General features: G+C 40.5%; 1 protein-coding gene across 2 annotated transcripts in view; it reads right to left on the bottom strand.

Moving 5' to 3' along the window:
* Positions 1–6038: 6038 nt before the first annotated feature.
* Positions 6039–20935, bottom strand: part of LOC143292698 (puromycin-sensitive aminopeptidase-like) — a 30899-nt gene continuing 16002 nt past the window's right edge. For both annotated transcript variants that reach the window (XM_076603208.1, XM_076603209.1), the window contains exons 15-21: positions 18701–18920; positions 18070–18212; positions 17473–17529; positions 13222–13329; positions 11458–11610; positions 11215–11262; positions 6039–10432 (exon numbers count right to left, since the gene is read on the bottom strand). In XM_076603208.1, the coding sequence (XP_076459323.1) occupies positions 10298–10432; positions 11215–11262; positions 11458–11610; positions 13222–13329; positions 17473–17529; positions 18070–18212; positions 18701–18920 (864 nt within the window). In that variant the 3' untranslated portion in view covers positions 6039–10297. The remainder of the gene's footprint in view (positions 10433–11214; positions 11263–11457; positions 11611–13221; positions 13330–17472; positions 17530–18069; positions 18213–18700; positions 18921–20935) is intronic.

Raw genomic sequence — 20935 nt, 5'->3', positions numbered from 1 at the left:
AGCAAAGGAAAAAATGACATGAATAATGAAAGCAATAGAGAAGAGGAAATTCCTAGCACAGAATTTCAAGAAGGCAGGGATGCTATTCATACTGGAAGAGCCACGGCATCCTACGAATGAATCCCATGCATGAATGAATCAATTGATTAATCAATATATCCGTAAAACATTAAACAGATAAGTAAATCTATATATAAATTTACAAACGATAAATGGATGAACGAACAAATAGCTAATATAAAAACTATACAGAAAAGAAGAAACATTATGTAGAATACTTATCAGTTGGTCATTCCAACACTCTGACATTGAACCGTAAACGCTATGTGGAGTGTTGGCTTGGAGGAAACGCACCAAAAACGACCAATACAATAATAATAATAATCTTGTGCAGAGACAAATCAAAGCGCTTTCGCACCAGTCATTCACACGCATGCATAACTCTAAAAATGCAGAAACTGAAGACAAGGAAGAGGCAGGGAAGGGAGGCGATTTTGGGAAGAGATGGGTTTTAAGACCAGACTTGAAAGAGCTGAATGTGGAGACTTGACAAAGCCGGCGAAAGAGAAAGTTCATTCCAATTACAAGGCCCAGAGACAGAGAAAGAACGGTGGCCAACAGTCGAGTGTCTGAATCTGTAAACAGAGTGGATCCGAAGCCGATCGTAGTGAGGGAGATGGAGTGTAGAGGTGAAGGCAGTCACAGAGATAGGAAGGGGCAGATTTGTGAATATATTTATAACACAGAGTGCTGATCCTCTACTTTATTCTGTGTGAGACAGGGAGCCAGTGGAGATGTTGAAAAGAGGAGTGATGTGCTCAAATCTTTTCTTTCTGAGGGCGAGTCGAGCAGCAGAGTTTTGTATGCGCTGAAGGGACTGAATGGATGAAACAGGAAAACCAGATAATAGAGAGTTACAGTAGTCAAGGCGAGAGAGAATGAAAGAAACGACAAATCTAGATGTTGCGTCAGTGGACAGATATTTCCGGATGGAACTGATGCGCCGCAATTGACAGTAGCAGGATTGACATGTCCGACTGATAAATTTGTGCATGGACAGTGTGTTGTCAAGGACAACGCCAAGGTTCCTGACTGAACTGGAAAGAGGGATGGATGTACTGCCAAGTTTGATTGTGTCAGTTGTGATGGAAGAGAGTTTTTGTTTAGTTCCTATGATCATTGCTTCAGTTTTGTCCGCGTTCAATTGTAACTTATTTGGAGTCATCCAGTTTTGAATGTCCAGGAAGCAGTTGGTTGCTTCTTGCAAGAGCGACGACAGTTTTTCGGGGGTATCACTCTTCTGGAGTTGAGTGTCATCAGCATAAGAATGATGACTGACATTATGGCGGTTGATAATTTCAGCGAGAGGAACAGTGTACAGTGTGAAGAGCACTAGGCCTAAAACAGATCCCTGTGGGACTCCATGTTCGATTTTAACGGTCTCAGACTGGAAATTATCAACAATGACAGTGAGATAAGATTTGAACCAGTTTAGAACAGTGCCGTTGATACCAAATGTAAAATGGAGACGAGAAAGAAGGATTGAATGGTCTATCCTGTCAAAGGCGGTTGACAAGTCGAGAAGAGTGAGAAGGGAGACCTGTCCTAAGTCGGACGCTAGCAGTAGGTTATTCAGGATGTGGAGGAGAGTGATTTCGGTACTGTGGTCAGCACGATGGGCAGACTGAAATGGGCGGATGAGATTGTTGAAACAAAGGTGGTTGTTGAGCTGCTTCAGGATAGCTTTTTCAAGGAGTTTGGACAGGAATGGAAGATTAGAAACTGGTCGATAGTTTTTTTTTAAATGTTTGCGTCAAAGTTGGATTTCTTCAGAAGAGGCCGGGCGATTGCAGTTTTGAAAGTGGATGGAAACTTTCCAGTGAAAAGGGATGAGTTAACAATATCGGTGATTGTGGGGAGAAGCTGTGAGACACACTGGGAAAAGACAGAGGCTGGTATAGGATCGAGCTCACAGGATTTTATTGTCATTTCTTTCAGGATTTCATGGACCTGTTTCAGTTAATGGATTAAAGGAATGGAGAGGAGTGCCGTTGAACTGAGGACCAGGATGATCAGATTGGAAAGGCATTTGGTCTAAGATGGTACGAATATTTTGGACTTTGTCGATAAAGAAAGAGGAGAAGACATTGGGAGTTCATATAAAGTGTAGGCAGAAGGAAGAGGAATCTTTTTTTTCTGCAGTACCGAGAAGATTTGACATGATAGAGTAAAGAGATTTGGTGGATGTGGCATCGAGAACTTGAGAAGAAAAGAAGTTTGTCTTCTTTGACACACACACACCCACACCCACACACACACACACACACACACCCACCCACACACACACACACACACACACACACACACACATATATATATATATATATATATATATATATATATATATATATATATATATATATAGGTGTGTGTGTGTGTGTATACATATATGGTGTCAGGTCAGGGGCATAGCCTTTGCTACTGGTACCATGTAACCCAGTACTACCTGCCGCATGTGAAGTCTCCCAACGATGGACCAGGCGGAGAAGGAAATCTTTCCAAACGGCTGAGAAGGCAGAAGAGGATGACCAAAGGGCAGGGGGAGCTCTTATCCTTGGCTGGAAGTCCTCCTAAGAGACGGAACTCCGAAGAAAAAACCTGCACCTGCCGAGGCCGTTCTACACGTGGCAGTGTCTGCACCTGTAGGAATCTGAGCGTCGGTAGGCGAGAGAGTTTGGAAGGGATTGCACAACTCCTCTTCACTAAAAAAGAAAGTCACCTGTGCTGGTCAGGCAACCAGGCTGATGTCGGAACGACGAGCTAGCTCTTCAACACCCAGCTTTCCCAAGCCTTGCGGCGATGGAGAAGTGGTAACGGGGATAGGCAGAGGATGCTGCTGGTGGTTCCTAGTCACGACGTCGTCCGCCGTAGACTGGGGCAGATGCGGCGCCCGTATCCTCCCACAGCGTCAGAGCAGCCCTTTTTAGGGACAGCACTGCTCTCCCCACACGGGGAAGGGGAGATAAAAGGATCCCTAAACAAAGCCTGCCTCACCTAGTACCTAGTAGGAAACCGCACCTACTTGGACATCCAACACTAGCGGTCGAAAACAACAGAAGAAAAGAACCAGGAGTCATGCCCTGACTCTGGGTGCCTGGAATGTTCGCACCCTTTTGGACAGAGACAACAGACCAGAAAGGCACACAGCACTCATTGCTAGAATGCTTGAGCGCTACCAGGTGGACATAGCAGCCCTGAGCGAAACCAGGTTTGCTGGTGAAACCCAGATGGAGAAAGTTGGAGGGGGCTACACCTTCTACTGCATTCTTCCCCAAGAACCTCAGGCGTGGGCTTTGCCATATGAACCAAACTTGCACAACAGCTTGACAGCCTTCCACGTGGGATAAACGATAGGCTGATGACACTGCGCCTGAAGCTGTCCGAGGATCGCTACTCCGCAGTTATCAGCTGCAATACCCCGACGATGACCAACTCTTATGACGTCATCCTTGGGGATTTCAATGCCCGCGTCGGCGTGGACTTCTCCTCGTGACCAAAAGTCCTAGGACAGCACGGCACTGGTAAGTGCAACTCCAACGGATTGCTTTTACTCTCGTTCTGTGCGCAGCATGGACTGACCATCACCAACACCCTCTTCCAACAAGCAGACAAGTACAAGAACACATAGATGCACCCCCGCTCGAAGCAGTGGCACATGCTGGACTATGTGATTGTCTGGCAGAGGGACAAAGGTGATGTTTCCATTACACGCTGCCTGAGAGGAACAGTCTGTTGTCGGAACACCAAAATCAAAACCTACACATCTGTTGTGCTCACCACCTTGTTGTACTGCTATGAAACATGGACGACGTATCGCCGTCACATTCAACAACTTGAGCAGTTCCACCAGAGATGCCTACGAAAGATCCTCGGCATAAAGTGGCAAGACAGGGTCTCCAACCTCCAGGTCCTAGAGAGGAGCGGCCTGCCCAGTATCGAAAGCCTGCTGACCCAGTGCCGGCTACGCTGGACAGGACACGTTGTCAGCATGACAGACTGCAGGATCCCGAAGTTGCTGTTGTATGGCCAGCTGAAGGAAGGCCACCGCGAACTTGGAAGACCCTGCAAGCGATTCAAGGACACCTTGAAGACAAACCTCAAAGCCTGTGACATAGTCATCGCTTCCTGGGAAACTGATGCCCTTGACCGCTGTCGCTGGAGGATGCTGTGCTCTAGTGGCATAAAGACGTTTGAAAACAAGAGAACACTGTCCAGTAAGAAGAAGCGTGAGCGAAGGAAGCAGGGCTCAACTTCTGGAGACGTTTTCCCTTGCAACACCTGTGGGAAGTGCCGCGCGTCCATAATCTCCCATATGAGGACACACACCGACAGATAAGCCTGCCTGCCTACTCATCCGTCTGTCCGACGGGAGACTCCATCATCGTGTATATATACATATATATATATATATGTATTTCTTTCTATCACAGCAGATTTCTCTGTGTGAAATTCGGACTGCTCTCCACAGGGAGAGCGCGTCGCTACACTACAGCGCCACCTACTTTTTTCTTTCTTTCTTCCTTTTTTTCTTTCTCTCTTCCTTTCTTTCTGTAATTATTTTTTCCTGCATGCAGTTTTGTTTTTCCTATCGATGTGGATTTTTCTACAGAATTTTGCCAGGAACAACCCTTTCGTTGCCGTGGGTTCTTTTACATGCGCTGAGTGCCTTTGAAAACAAGAGAACGCTGGCCATTAAGGAGAATCGTGAGCGAAGGAAGCAGGGCTCAACTTCTGGAGACATATTCCCTTGCAACACCCGTGGGAAGCGCTGCACAACCAGAATCGGCCTCTTCTCCCATATGAGGACACACGCCGACAGATAAGCCTGCCTGCCTACTCATCTGACGGAAGACTCCATCATCATCATCGTCAAGTGCATGCTGCACAAGGGACCTCAGTTTATCGTTTCATCTGAATGACAAGCGTCCAGACCACCACTCAAGGTCTAGTGGAGGGGGAGAAAATATCTGCGGCCGAGTCGTCATTCGAACCAGCGCACTCGATTCTCTCGCTTCCTATGCGGACGCGCAACTTCAAGGCCATCAATCCACTTATATTACTGAAATAGCAAAAGGATGAATGCAATATGCTAAAAAAAATTTTTTTTTGTTGTAATAATATAAATATATATTCAAAAATGACCAGTGCCCATGATTTGTTTGTGGTTGTTAGCGTATGGAAACAGAGAGAGAAGATAGTCAAATGCTAATTCTGTATTACCTGAATATCTTTTAAACAAGGTCAATTGATGATCTTACCTCCAAATGAGGTCAAATTGACATAATGCATTTCAAGTGAAATCTTGAACTGTTAGTGTTTGTGGGAATAATTCCAAAACCTCTAGAACAGCTCTCTCTGAGTCCATTTTTACAACATGTTTGGTGTTGATGGTGAAAGTAATCTTTCAAATAATAGCTATCAATATTGTTAACTCACTCAGTACGGCCAGTCCTCTCTTCTCCTCTACGCAGACCTCTCGGATGTCCAGTCGGTGTCTCAATGACCCAACCTTTAGCTTCCGTCGTCAAAATTGTGGTATTCTTTGTCAACATTCACCTCTTCAGTATAAGAGCCTTCCGCTTGCAATATTTTGATGGTGGTAATTGGGGTGAAACGCTGTTAACGTCGTCTCTTTCGCCGTTCGTATGGAGAGAGTTAATGGTTTAATTCAATGAGCATCTAATTATTAGAGTCATTTTGTCTACAAAAACTTAATGAAACATCAGTTTATATCTGATATGTTTGATAAACGTAGTTTTCTTTTCTATTTTGAATTTTCAAAACAAGAATAATGTTTTGACTTTGAAGAGTCTGTTCTGTCAAGCTACATAACAGTCACAATTTAAAAAAAACAGTTGTGTGAGAAGCACACACTCTCCATGGCTGCATTTTGATTAAAAATGACTGCAAATATACTTTCAACACATTTACAGGCACACACATACATAATTTCAAATGAAGCAAATCTATTCTTCATCAGTAAATAAACAGTTTAATTGAAAATAAAATACCATTCCACTTTCCAGACAAATTGATTTCCTTTTTCTTTCCTCCGTCTTTATTAATCAATAAACATAATAAAGAAAACAATTCAACACCAAACTCCACAACATAAATATGAATGTAACTACATACTACATACAAAGAAACACCAAAGAAATCATTTGATTTATCTTGTAATAAGTATTTAAAACTCATGGCTTTAAAAGGTTAGAGCACATTATCCACTCACTTCTGACAGAAACAAACTTGTGCAGCTCTTTCCAATTGTCCAACATAAATACTTTTTCAGCAAAACTATTATCCAGATTTCAGATATAGCTTGCGCTTTGGATAATGACTGGATATGTTCAAAGGGATTGGAACTGTTCTGCAGAGAAGATGCTCCAATTTAACGTCTTAGCCTCCTCTGTTGTTATGATGGTCATAGACACTACCGATTGCCAAAAAATTTCAGTAATTTGTGATCGTATCTATACTTACAGTTCAATAGTCCTATCACATATTACTGAAATTCTTTGATTGAACTGACATAAAAATATGCCTGATCCACTGGAGTCATATGGAAAAGAGACAAATTACCGGTATGACATTTTTATGTCTGAAATTGGCCTAAACTTATAAAAATATAGTTATAGTTATTATCATCACATGAACCGAATGGTTTGGCAGAGGTGGTGTATGGATAAGACTGCTTTGATGATTGAAAGTGGTAGAAATGACAAATATGACAAAATGTAACTGAAATAAATTGGTTGAATACGATCTATGTCTTCAAGCCTTAAACCGTGCAACAAAGCCCCTTGAGCAAACTCATGAGCACATACACACTTGTGTGTCAGTGTGGGAAAATGAGGTGGAGGAACAAAAAACATGGGTAACTGTACCTATGAAAGTACACTTCTGTGTACGTCTCATTGTGCACCTCTGCACAAGGATTTTACATGTGCCTATCAGGTGTTTTCCTGCAAGCATGTGTTCTTACATGTGTGCTTATCTTTGGGATTTGCTTTTGCGCAGGTAATACTTACATATGTGTATATACGAAAGTGTGAACATTATTAATACTTACCTGTATACATTCAACATAGTGCATTACGAAGGGGTAGTGTGTGGAAATTTTGGTTAATGTGCTGCATGCCTGTATGTGTATATGTGAGTATACATGCACTCAAAACACCAAACAAATAAGGCAACAAGGTTGGTCACAACCGGCATTAATGGGGAGACTTGATCAGTCATGTGATCATCTCCTTTCTTATGGTTTTTCTCTGTGTGTTTGTGTGTGCGTATGTGTGTGTATCATAGGTGTGTGTGTGTGTGTGTGTGTGTGTGTGTGTGTGCATGTGCATGCATACGCACATATAGTTCTGGTAGCTATTTTAGATAATTCTTTAGTAAAACATGATACATGGAAATTTTCAGTTGGGTAACACAAACCCACTTCATATATTCATCAATTCACAGGCAATTTTCTTTAAATGAAAACGAGGTGACTGGACAAAGCCTTTTTCCACAGCATTTGATAAAATCATGTGACAGGCAACTGCAACAGTTCAGTCATTGTCTGACACTGACCAGTAGCTTCAATGCAGCTGAGTCTTTATTCTATTATTTATTGAGACATTATTTTACATAGACATTATGCAAACTATACTATGTTCCATAAATCAGCATAATGTTATATTCACTACGATATGTAAGTACACGAGTCCTACATAGTAAGTGGTGGACAGCACACAATTTATGCCTCAAATCAAATAGCAGTTACCCTTACTACAGTTGCCTAGTTATTTTTTAATTCCTATCAAAAGTCATAACATACAATGTTCCTATAACTGTTTATGAGACAACAGTCCTCCCAGTCAAACGTGTGTGAACAAGTGCTGCAGAAAGGAATGCAGAATGAAATCTATGTAAAATACTTCTAATCACCACTTTGACCTTCCTGTGCACAAGCAGGCAATGAGACTTCTAAGATAATCTTTCTTCTCCGTTCAATGGCTGCGTCTCCCAAATTCTGTTTTCTCCAGGTAGAGTTTTACAGGAATGACCATTTTGACCCCCAACTGTTTGACTACGGTTTGATTTCAGGATTGGGTATGTGCTGGTGTTTCTACTACACAGAGAAAACCGACATGGTTTACTAGGAATTGAATGAGCATGTGCACCTTCTGCATGTTCATACCCAAAAAGGCAATTAAGGCACTTGCTGATCATGATCTGCACTTACTGTTCAGAGAGATCAGAAGAAACTTCCGGAGTTAATCTGTCACACTGCTGAACCTCCTGGATCCTCAGAATGAAAACCCAACTGTCTAACTATTCAGTGATGATGCCCATCCATCATCAAATGAATGACAGAAATGTGCAATGATATAACATCAATGTTAACAGCATGATTGGAATTCACATCTCCAATGCTCTGTTACTGCGTATCAGTCTTCTTACAACACTGAGCTGAAAAGACAACTGAACATATTTTAAATTAAAGAAAGAAATGTGCTGAGAGAAGAACGGAGAAGTGATGACATTCTCAGGATCCTTTTTTTCTGATTATGAACATACACCAAATTCTGAATTGCTTAATTAGCAGTACCATTTTTACCCACTAGAGAGTACTGCCCTTTCCATATCTCCCTTTCGGTAGTAACTTTAAAGTGTTCCTTTTTTTTCAGCACTTCCATTACTGGAAAGTCAATTGTCCATCTGCTTTGGATGTGGGAATTGCCTCAGTGAGGTCTGTATAAATGCTGACAACAGTGACATAACTGCAGAAGGAACCGCCAAAATCAAGCTTCCCACCATGATAGTCATGAACACTGTGCAGTTGTTTTTATTGTTTGTTTTTCCCCCATGCAATTTTTTTTTCCAGCCAAGGATACCAGTCTCCCAAAAACCTTAACTTTGATGTAACTCAAAAGACTAACAGTAGGAGTATCTATGAAGATATATCTAACAAAACAATTTTCATTACAATCACTTCTAAATTGTATGGTTGCACTACACTTGTGAAATTTATTTTCGATTCAGTACTGCATATGGAACAGCTGAATTTAAGGAAATTTAGGATATTTTATTGCAGGAGACATGCACACAGAGAGAAATTAGATCTAACTCAATGGATAAAACCATGTGCAAAAACCATCATACAACTTTTTTGCTGACAATACTCATTACTTTACAACAAAAACACATGCAATGCTCATTTGTTTAAAAGAGATAACTATTTTTGAAGTGTCTCTATGTCTTGTAATCATGTTATTTTCCATATCATCCATATGTGCATCTGCATCTGGGGAGGATGCGTGCTAATGTGTGCATGCATGTGCACAAGTGAATCAGATGGCACATGCTTGAGTTTTTGCTTAAGATCCATTCCATAAAACACCTTAATCAAACCAAAAAAATGCTTATTTTCAAGCAATCTTTAATTAAATAACAGGGCTCCATTTATGCTTATTTGCCAAGCGACCTTTTATAAGGTAGCTAACATGTCTCTGCTTATTACTATCATAAGAAATGGTCACAAGTGACAATAAAATACAAAGCAATACAAATAATAAACTGTTTCAAAGCAGTCAACACAACAGCTGTTTCAAATACACTGATCCTAACCATTCTTGAAAATTAGGATAACAGCAGTCAGCAATGAGTTAATGATCATATCTAATCATGCCACACAGAACACTCATCAGCATTCTCTGATCAACACTTCAATAAGCATAGCGCACAGACAACAAATCAACATCAACACTTAACATCAGCATTTGTCTGACATGCACTACTGAAGAATTTCTTTAAATATATCTGAAACCAGCTGACTTTTCTGTTATCCATAAAAATGTTTAAAATCATTTCTTTTCTTTTTCTTTTGTTTCTTCCTTTCTGAAAATGAAAGGACAAGAGGGTTGATAACATGCAAATTCAACCAAATGCTTCATAACAGTTTTTATTTCAGCAATAAAGTGATACCTTCATAAACAATCTTCCTCAAACTTTAATACAAAAACCATGACATCCTGGTCAACATTAAACTAATAACTGTTCAAAAGTCATGTATCCAAAATAAAAATTTTTAAAAATGTAATGTAATTACCAGCATCAGCTATTCTGGAATAACTTTGGACCATGGTATGATGCAATGAATTCCACCATTGCTAAGTGGTGTGTCACATTTGCCCTGTGATGTGAACAGCTGCATACTGTGAGCAGGGGAAAAGGAAATCACTTGGAATCATGCTTTGCTCTTCAGGTAGGCAGTGACTTGTGCCGCTTCCCGCTCCATCCAGCTCACATTGAGGCGGATGTTCTCCACTGACTGTTCCACCGTGCGCTCTGCAGCGGGGGCTGGGTTGGCCTTGAAAAACTCCTGCACAGGTGTGCAAACATCATGATACACCAGTGCAGTTTTTAGATGCTGCAAACTTATCTTCTTCTTTTTTTCACTTCAAGGCCTGACAAAGGGCACTGGATTATGCTGCTGGTCAGACATCTGCTCAGCAGATGTGGTGTTACTTATCTATGCATTTGTCCAAACGCACTAAAACCTCTTTCAGCAACTTAACTGTAAACATTTTACACACACACACACACACACACACTGTGTTTGTGTGTGTATGTGTGAGTGTGCATGTGTGTGTGTGTGTGTATGCTTTTGTAGTATGTGTGTGTACTGTGAATATGGGATGCTAACAGTAACACAATAATAATGAAGCAGATGTTTAACACATGATATTAATGTCAAAGTAATGGGTCATGTTAATGTTTACTTGCTGTGCATTAAACAGCTGACTAGGTGTATCTCAAGTAACTGCCAGCCTTTGATATTTCTTCTAACTTATTTCTTGAATATATGGTTCAAGTTTTCTCTCTCACCTCCAAAAGTCTCACAATCACAAACATATTCACACTTAAATACACTCCAATCAATTAAACGATACAAATCAATCAGGCAATTGATTTCCTATCTGACAAGTGATTAACTCTGTCCCTTCAACCTCAACTCCTACTTAATATTCTTTCCTACTCTATTTCACTTCTTAATTATGGAAGCAATATAAATCAAATGTCATTCAGAATGATAATAGACCAGTCTACAATCAAAATGAAACCACTAACAATTCAGAAAGTACAATCACAACAATCACTCACCTGCACTTCCTTTGCTTTCTCCTCTGTCACGAAGTTTTCTGTGGAGTACTGGAAGAGAAAATAAAAACATAATTACATGATAACGAAGTTAGTAAATAAGTTGTAATACTTAGAAAAATATCTTTAAAAAAAAAAAAATAATAAAAATTCTAACAAATACAATGACTTTCTCTGAAAAAACAAAAAAAAACAAAAAAAAAACAAGAAGTATCTTAAAGAACAGTCAGCTCTCACACAACTCACCTTGACAAGTCGAGACAGAAGGAAGCCGCCCTCATAGCGCTCATGCAACTTCTTCCAGTTCTCTTTCACAAACTCCCACACCATTTCACGACCCAGCACTGATCCCGTGGCACCCACAATGACAAACACAGTGTCTTGGGAACGAACTTTGTCCTGACGAAAAGCAAAAAACCATGTATGAATACTTTTGAACATGTCAAGACAATAAATAATCACTAATAAAACAACAAATTCAAAAGGATAAAAGCAGGCAATAAAAAGAAACAATAATAATCATAATGATAACAATGAAGTACTTAAAAAGCACTGAATCTTCTGCAGAAACAATTCAAAGCACTTACACTCTAGTCATATAGATTTCTGCTTAACCCCTAGGCTGCCTGCATGACGAGATAACTCGTCATGGCAAGCATGTATGCTTCGCTGCCACAATGACGAGATAACTCGTCATCGAAATATTCTGACTTTTCCCTGGTTTGCATTCACTTCATTGACAAAAATAGTGGTAGTTTTAGCCTGGGGAATCTCTCTAGATTCTATTCATAGCTAGAAACCCCATCTACGTCATGAAGCAGTCCTTTATTTGAACGTTTTGGTTGGGTCACTGTCCAAGTGTTTGCCTGACTTCTCTCCTCGCTCGCTCAACAAAATGTCGGACTGACGCCATGCTCAAGACATGCGATCGTGACGAACTAAATCAACCAAGATTTCTTTCTTTAGATGATGCTCAGAAAGAATTGAAGCGTAAATTTGAAGGAGAAGATAGTGATGAACATTTATAGGACAATCTGATAGAAAATAAAGGCAGCAATCAAGAGAGTGGCCAAGATGCGACTGTCAGTGAGTGATGCCGGCTGTACAGATGTTAGCAGTCGACAGAACATGACCGAATTAGCAGCAGAGTGATATTCTTGGCATGCAGCCAACGCAGTCTGATGAGAACTGAATCAAGTGACCGTGTGAGAGGGGTGAGGAGGGGGGTGGAGACTGAGGGGGCGTGGCCTCACATCCATCTTATCACTTGGAGAAGTCACAATGTATTGTGTATCTATCTCTTAAAAAAAAAATATATATATATATATATATATATATTGTGGTTGTTCTAGTATGATTTTGTGTTTGCAGATATCCATTTGTCCAGAAAATATGATGTTTTTGTGCAAATTACCTGACTAATGTTTGTAATGAACAAGTTGAAAATGTGACAAAAAACAAAACACTGATTTCAAAACAACAGCATGTCACTAAAAATATATAAAATGGGGAAACAGCATGTTTTGTATTCTTTATTCAATTACCTTTCAGAAAATATATACTTTTATGGGTCTTTCTCCAATAACAAAAAGCACAGAATTTTTGGAAAATTTATACCCGTTTTTTGTGAAAAAACCCTGGCAAATAGATTTCAATTAAATTTTATTTTCCTGGCAGCGAAAGGGTTAAAAAAAAACCACGACAACTAATGCAAAAAAGTGAATATGTTTTTTTCAAAATCAAACAGAAAACTGCAAATCCAACTCTTTTTGGGGTGGGGTGGGGGAGGCAGTGGGGGGAGCGTGGTGGGGATTGAGGAGGGTTTTTTTTTGTTTGTTTGTTGTTTTTTTGTTGGGTTTTTTTGCTCACTCTCAGAAACATGTTTTTACCAAAACTGTTCAGTGCTGGAAAATGAACAATTCTATCTCCTTACCGACATGACAACATGAATCATATCATACATCTTTTATAAAGTAACGTGTAAATGTAAATAATCCATTTTTTACTTACCGAGATGGCAAAGTCCAACACCCTCTGGATGAGCTCCTTTTTGTCAGTGAGACCAAGGGACCGGCTGATACGCACCTTCTCTTCCTGCATGTCAGCCTTTTCATACAGCTGGAAGAAAAAAATATAAAATAAAAAAAAGACTGAATACACTGCAGACTGAACATATCACACCGTATCACTCCTATCAATAAGCTTTATACCACTTGCCTAGGCTCCTCTTCTTGCCTGGTAGTCTGCTTGTGCTGCTTCAGAATGGCTCTTCATTTAAGTTTAAATGAAACCTGACATCAAAACAAACTTTCTGCACAAATTTCCACAAACTCTCCCCCCCCCCCCCCCCCCCCCCCACATAATCAGCTGACTTGAAATCAGCACAGCTCCAGCGTCTTGACAAGGATGAAGATCATGTATGCAAGTGGTTGAGGGAGTGAGAGTGCACGCGTGTATGTATATGTGTGCGTGTGTGCGCGCAAGTGTACATATGTGTGCATGTTAGTGTGTTTTGTGTGTGCTGATGCTTTCCCGATGATGATGGATAACCAGACTGCTGTTCATCTTTGAGCAGTCCGTTGCCCTGCTGTCTGAGCAAGCTACGTGTCGTCAGCATGGTCAGACCACCTCTCCTCACTAAAGAAAATTTTGGAAAATATTCCACCCACATTACCAGCTCTTGGACAGCTCACAAAGAAAGCAGTTTACCAGAGAGTGTGCTTACATCTGGAGGCAGAACGGTGGGGATTGCAAAAAGGACAGGGAAAGACATGGCGACCTTTGTGAACCTTTTACAAAAGATCAAGAAACTTGATGTTAGCTGATTCACTGCTCCTGCACTGTGGTGTGCAGAGAGAGGTGCAAATGCTGCAAGACCAACTCAAAGTGCACATCTTTGTGGACATAATTATGGCAGGGACTGTCACCAAGATTTGATATGTCCAGTTGGTAAGAGATAACCTAACTAGTTGAGAAGGGTTTTTCAATAACTTTGTGATACCAGCCTGATGTTTTAGGTTTCCAGTCAAGCTGAAACTATCAAAATTGAATATTTGGCTTTCTAGAGTGCACATTATGTACTTTGTGACTCTTGTAACCACACATCCGATGACATGCAAGTGGGGTTTTGATCTCAAGAAACCATCCCTAACCCTACCCCCAACTGTCATCATCCCTCCTTTTCCATTGACATTTGATGTCTCGTGGGAGTGAGGAGTAAATCAACACTAACCTTAACACTCATTCCGAGCCATAAGTCTCTACTACAGATCTCCTTTACAATTTCTGTGATATGACCTGGTGTCCTAATGGTAGATGCAAGAAGGCAGTAACCGGTTTGGTGATGTGATTGGAATGGACTAGTCACTTTTGTAACTTTTGTTAGGAGATTCTGCCAGCCAGTCATATATCTGATCATGAATGTTGTTGGATCAGTCGTTTACACTCAATCAGTTACTAGAGCACTGTCTCGAAAAAAGAAGAGGACCTTGGCTGTTGGGTAAAAAGCAGATTCACAAGTTTTTAAAGTTCTGAGGACCGAGTTAAACATTTTTTTTTTTTTTTTTACTTTTCAGTATCATAGTAAATATGATTTGAAATGAAAACTGTCTTACTGTATTTCCCACATTAAAAAAAACAAACATCTGTTTTGGTAGTTACAACAGCATGATTATACCCAGTTACCATGACCTAATAAAATATATATTGTTGTTCAGGAATTAATTAGATATCTTCCAGGCCTAATCATGGATTTGCTGGTTAAAGCCATCGCATCTTTATTGGCCTTATTACTGATTTAATTAATCTAACGTGCGGCTCACAGACTTTAAACAACACAAATTCAATTAGATTCCAGGTAATCAGAGTGTTTATGAATATAGCTAATACAGATCTAGTGCAGCACATTATTTGTGTGAACGGTCACAAGTAGTGCGATAAACACACTGTTTAGAACAGCAGTCACCATGATGTAGTCAGTGCGTGTACAGTGACCTAACTTCATGACTAAATTCAGCCATTTGAAGAAAGCACTGATAGGTCTATGTGCCTCAAAATGTTTCACAGTACATGTGTGCAACACGTCATATTTTTCATTCATTTGTCTCTGGCTACAAATTTTTTTTCTCCGCATAGGCGGGTAGTAGTTTGCACAGGACAGGAATCAGACCCCTGCCGGAGTCTGCACTAGTGGGTCACTGTTAAGTATGTGCAATTAAATTTTATTTGTTTTCTGAACATTTTAAGTTACAGGTTTACCGGTCAAGGTTATCTGGTTTTACTGTGACCTGTTTATATGTTTAGTACTAAATCTATCGAGCAAAATGTCTGAAACGAAAAATATACATAACAGAACAACACACAGACTGTTTGAAAGTCGAAAGTGATGCTCAAAGGAAAGACAACATTTAGATCTGCAGTTACAGTGACACAGCCGGTGCGTGAAGGGTGACCTAATTTCATGGCTATTTGTAGCAAAACAAGGAAAGTGTCAAGATGTCTATGCGCCTAAATGTAAATATGCTCAGATAGAGTCACAGTTTATGTGTGCAACAGGTCATGCTTTCACTCCACAACCTAACTCTTGGGATTTGTTGAGAACTGTTGCGAGCCGCTTAGCAGATGATGTTTTCAAAGACGCCAGCTTTGTTTTCTTCACATTGCGTCAATTAGGAACACATAGATCCTTCAATGATTTTTTTGTGAGTCACACACACCACAGAATGAAACACCATCAATTAAATATTCCACAGAAAGCCTGAACTTTCAACAGAAATATAATAATAATAACTTGGCTAAATTAAAAAAATAGATGGGACCCGGCTTAAGTTGCAACAGAAAGAGGGAAGCCAGTAAAACTGTTGAAAACTGACTATGCTATCTTGATTCAGAAGGTCTGGGAGAGACGATCAATGCCTGTTCACTGCTCATTTCCATTCATTACTTCACAGACCGGAATTTCCCTGTTTTCATTGCTTTCAGCATATAACTGAAATACGGCAAAAAAATGCAATATTTTGTCCACATAGTTTTGACAGGCATGCACCTGAAAACACTGAGACTATCGACAGCAAAGATAAGACTTTGAAGATGCGATATTTATAAAAATCCCAATCTTCATGATTTTAATCCTAATGACTTGTTTTTGTGTACAGCTAAAAAAACAGCTGCATGCGACTTAGCCAGGTTTTCACATGCTGCGTCACATTTGTTCTTTCCACAGAGTAAATTTTAGAAAAATGTTTATATTGTTTCAATTATCTGAATGCTGGAACAGAAGGCCGAGTATCAATTTCAGTTTCTCAAGGAGGCGTCACTGCATTTGGTCAAATCCATATACGCTACACCATATCTGCTAGGCAGATGCCCGACCAGCAGCAAAGCCCAACACACTTAGGCCTTGAATGCATGCATATATTTGTGTACCTATCAGTGGATTTCTACTCAGTTCAATATATTGCCAGAGGACAACACACTCATTGCCATCAGTTCTTTTTCAGTGCATCAAGTGCATGCTGCACACCGGAACTTGGTTTATCGTCTGATCCAAATGACTAGACGCTCTGTTTGATTTTCAAACTTGGGAGAAAGGGCGAGAGCAGAACTCAAACCCAGACCCTCACAGAAAATAAAACTATAGGAATAAATCGCTGACAGTGGATAAAGGCTCACTCCCTCTCTCTCTTGCTCTCAGTTTAGGAGTCAAATGATGGTGGACTGAAGTTCAAAGACTGAAGTGAGCTAACTTTGTGATGATGCAGTGAACAGATATTGTACTCCTGTAACAGAAGTAAGATTCAGTTGAATGATACCAGCAAACTTTCTGTGAAATATTTAGTCTGTTGGACTCAATATCAAGAAGATATGAACCTACAAATCTGTATTAATTTTTCAACTGTCAACAGTACTGCCATCGCCTGCATGCAGCGCCGCAAATGCGAATGAGTGAAATGTTACTGTGTGAAATTCTGTGGCTGTCTCGTGCTCTTGATTCAGGTGATCTGAATTTTCCGCCACCCCCACCCTTTTACTAAAATGAACGTATCACATATCGTCTGTCTCAAAAATGACAGCATTTGTTCAAGCACCATTCATGCAGTTTCATGATTTCTCTCCATGTTGAGCATATACGTCTCAGTTCATAACTTATTTCCAATGCAGTCAAATATTCACGAAAGTGGTGGTCCACTTCCATACAATTCAACATCATTAATTTATTTCCAATGCTATTTCGTGGCCAGGGTTTATGGCTGTGATTCTTACCTCCAGCATTTGGTTGAAGACTTCTTCATTACCATTGGTCAGCACAGTAACATACACCTGTAGACAATAAAGCATTTTGTGAGAGAGCGAGAGAGAGAGCGAGAGAGAGTGTGAGTGTGTGTGTGTGTGTTTGTGTGTGAGATGAACACTGAACAATTGTTTTCCACAATAAATAAACAGCACTTGTTTCTTTTCAGATCAGAAACTCTTCTCCATGAAAAACCAATGATCATTCTTTTTCCATCAGTGAAACTTTTCCCATCAATAAATAGTACTTGTTTTTCCACACCAGAAACTATTTCTTCTATTTTTTTTTTTAATTAAATAAATAAACCATTTCAACAAAATCCTTCTTTATGGCATGTTTTCACACCAAAAAAAAAACAACAACAAAAAACATCAGCTCATCAAAAACACCTTATCTTGCTTATCTGTCAAATCATTCTTCAGCAATAGCAGCCCCAGTTTTCAGAAGTCAGACATTCTTTTCATGAGTCATGAAACTCTTGATAGATATGCAAACACATGAATTTACTGTGATCGCTATGATCAACACCATTTAAAAAGCCAAAGGGTAGTTTGAAAGAGAAAATTTACAGGTAATCTGAGGTCCGCTGGCAGTGTCTTGACACCACTGAAGTGGTCCTGAAAGCGTTTCTTGGCCGCTTCCACTGTGGCCTCATCATTGTAACGACCCATTCTGGTCAGAACCAGGTCACGAAGCATAGGAGTCAGAGGGCCTGTGCACACACAGACACACACACATAAACACAAATACACATATACATGCACACACACTCAGACCCACACGCAAACACAAATAAGACAACCTCTCATTCATTTCAAACAATATTCAGCTAACATTTGCATGTCTGGTTATTTAATCAACCGGAATGAATGCATGTACAACGGAAATGAAAAGTAATGATTTGGTAATACAAATCACAAATTACAAACTTGCATGACAACATGATGTGCTGTCAGGAGTGTCAGGAGCTTGCAGAACTAGGCACTCTGAGCAGTCTTACAGAAAACACACCACACAAATACACATTTACAAACACACACATGAACTTTTTTACACAGTGATTCACAAGCATATATGCATGCAAACAAGAATCAACATTCACACAAACCAACCTCCTCCACACAAACCAACCTCCTCCACACACACACACACACTTGACATGCCAACAAAACATTGAAACCACCATCACCAGACCCATACCATCATCCTCTTTGGGATCCCAGCCGACAGAGGCAGCAATGGTGGAGTACAGCTTGCAGGCATAGGTCTTGTACTCAGGGTAGACGTCAGTGTATTGCAGGAGCACAGCCACTGAGGCCAAGCCTCCAGACAGGTCAGACCACACAGTGTAGTTGTCTTCGTTCACAAAGGCTTCTGTCACTTTCAGCACATCCACAGCAGAGTAACAGCCAGCACGTGCCTGGAGACAACGTGAGTGAAGATCGAGGTGTCAGCTACCAGTGGGTTTGTGTGTGTGTGCGTGTATGTGTGTGAAAGTTTCATTACACACTGCTTTTTTTTTCTTCTCATACTTAACTCTTTCACCGCCAAGTTTCTTTGTGAAAAACACTCCCCAGCATCAAATATTTTAGAAACAATGCTCTCAGTCACAGGCTTCGGTTCAAGTCAAAACAACACGTTCACTTCAAACTCAGTTAAGGGGTAAAGGTTAGTCACTGCTCTATTAGCGGAAAACTGGCTGCAGCTGTCTAGCTTTGTTACAATGTGAACAAGAGAGGCAAGGCTTTCAAGACTCACTTGTGATACACTTAAAAAAAAAAAATAAAAAAAAATTAATCATTAAAATGTGTTCTGTATTTGTTATTATAAAGCTTCCAGTTAAAAGAAAAAGAATAAAGAAAAAAAAAAGTCCTAACGGCAGCTTCAAACCCGGTGTGTTTGGATGAGAAGAAACTGTTTTATCCATTACACTATCGTGGCTCCTTAACTGACGTTCAAAAATGTAATATTTAAACATGCTTTTTTTAAAGGGCGATAAATCGATTGTGGTATTCGCAGTGAGAACGCTGTTCAAATCATATTATTCTGGTGTATCTTGGGCATTCAAAAAATCTTTAAGGACGATTAAAAATTCTTTTTAAGTCCGCGGTAAAGGAGACGTGGCTATCGCCGCGATCACACTGCAACATTTTGCCGTTTTCTCTGGATCTAGATAGATGTACAAGTTTAGTTAAACCCAGCTGACACAGTCGATTCAATTTCTCTTTTATGTTCATTCTAGTTTTATAGTTTTAGAGTTGATATGCAAATTGAGTATTTTGTTAAACTAATAACATTTAGAGCCAAGTACAAGTACTGCTAAACGTTGTATGAAGTGAAAAGGACTTCATTTTGAGAAAAGTCAAGACTGGAAATTATTGTGTTTCATCAATTCAAGGGTATTAACTCTCATGGTTTATTATTTTTAACTGTGTATTCCGACTGATTCTATGGATATCTTTATGGCAGTTTGGGGCATAATCCATTAAGTGATGAGGCGTTCACAAATCTTTCTCTGAATAAATATTTCACGGTCTCCTTCTCCAACTTTCCATCACATGTTATCGTGTATTGTCGATTGAATATAGGATTGCATGGGCAGGTCAACAACTTGAAACAAAATGGCGTCATTCGCACCAGCCGCCGTGGCGAAGTGGTTAGCGTCACGGACTGACGGCTGGGAGGACGCGGGTTCGGATCCCAGCGGAGGTGGGTTTTTCAGCCCGTGACCGGCTCCTACCCAGAGTTGAGTGTGCTGTGGGCTTAAATGGGGAGACTGGGACCACACAGTCGAGTGTCATCCACTTTAAGGATGCATCTTTGGGTGTGTTGCTCTAATTACCTGACCAACACTGCAAGTGTCTGTATCTCTCGGGCCTGGTTAACGCCGGGATATCATTATGACAGAAGCGTATAGTACAGCCTTGTCACGCAGTCCCAAACCAAAATGGACCTCCATAGCAACATCGTCATCATCATCGTCATCCTCCTCCTCCTCCATCGTCATCAATATAAACAAAATAGTCTCAAAGTCTGTGGCCTTTCATACCCTGCTCTCATGGTGACCTCAGCTTCGTGCTTGGGGTGAGTCCTGTCAATGTCGTCAATGTCGACAGATTCATGAGGGGCTGTTGTTTGAGGGACGTGGTGGCGGTCTCCACTCTGGGAGGGACGCTCACTCAGTCTGGCTCCGCGACCAAGCCATTATTGTCGTTAGTAGGGGTTTAGTAGGTGGTGTCCTAAGTACATTAAATCAGAAGAGGCACCAATGAACACCACCAAAGTGACTCAGCAGCACTGCAGGGTCTCCTCTGGTGTGTGGCCTCCTGGCGACCTAACAACAATGGTTCCTGAACTGCGACGGACAAACCCGGGTGTGGCCGTGTATGGGGGAATCTAAATGAGCAGCGTGAAAGTAATGCCACTGAAACGGTG

This window comes from Babylonia areolata, chromosome 18 (assembly GCF_041734735.1).
Source record: "Babylonia areolata isolate BAREFJ2019XMU chromosome 18, ASM4173473v1, whole genome shotgun sequence".
NCBI classification, from domain to species: domain Eukaryota; kingdom Metazoa; phylum Mollusca; class Gastropoda; order Neogastropoda; family Buccinidae; genus Babylonia; species Babylonia areolata.
The sequence above is the reverse complement of the archived record's forward strand: the minus strand, read 5'-3'. Positions and strand labels throughout refer to the sequence as shown.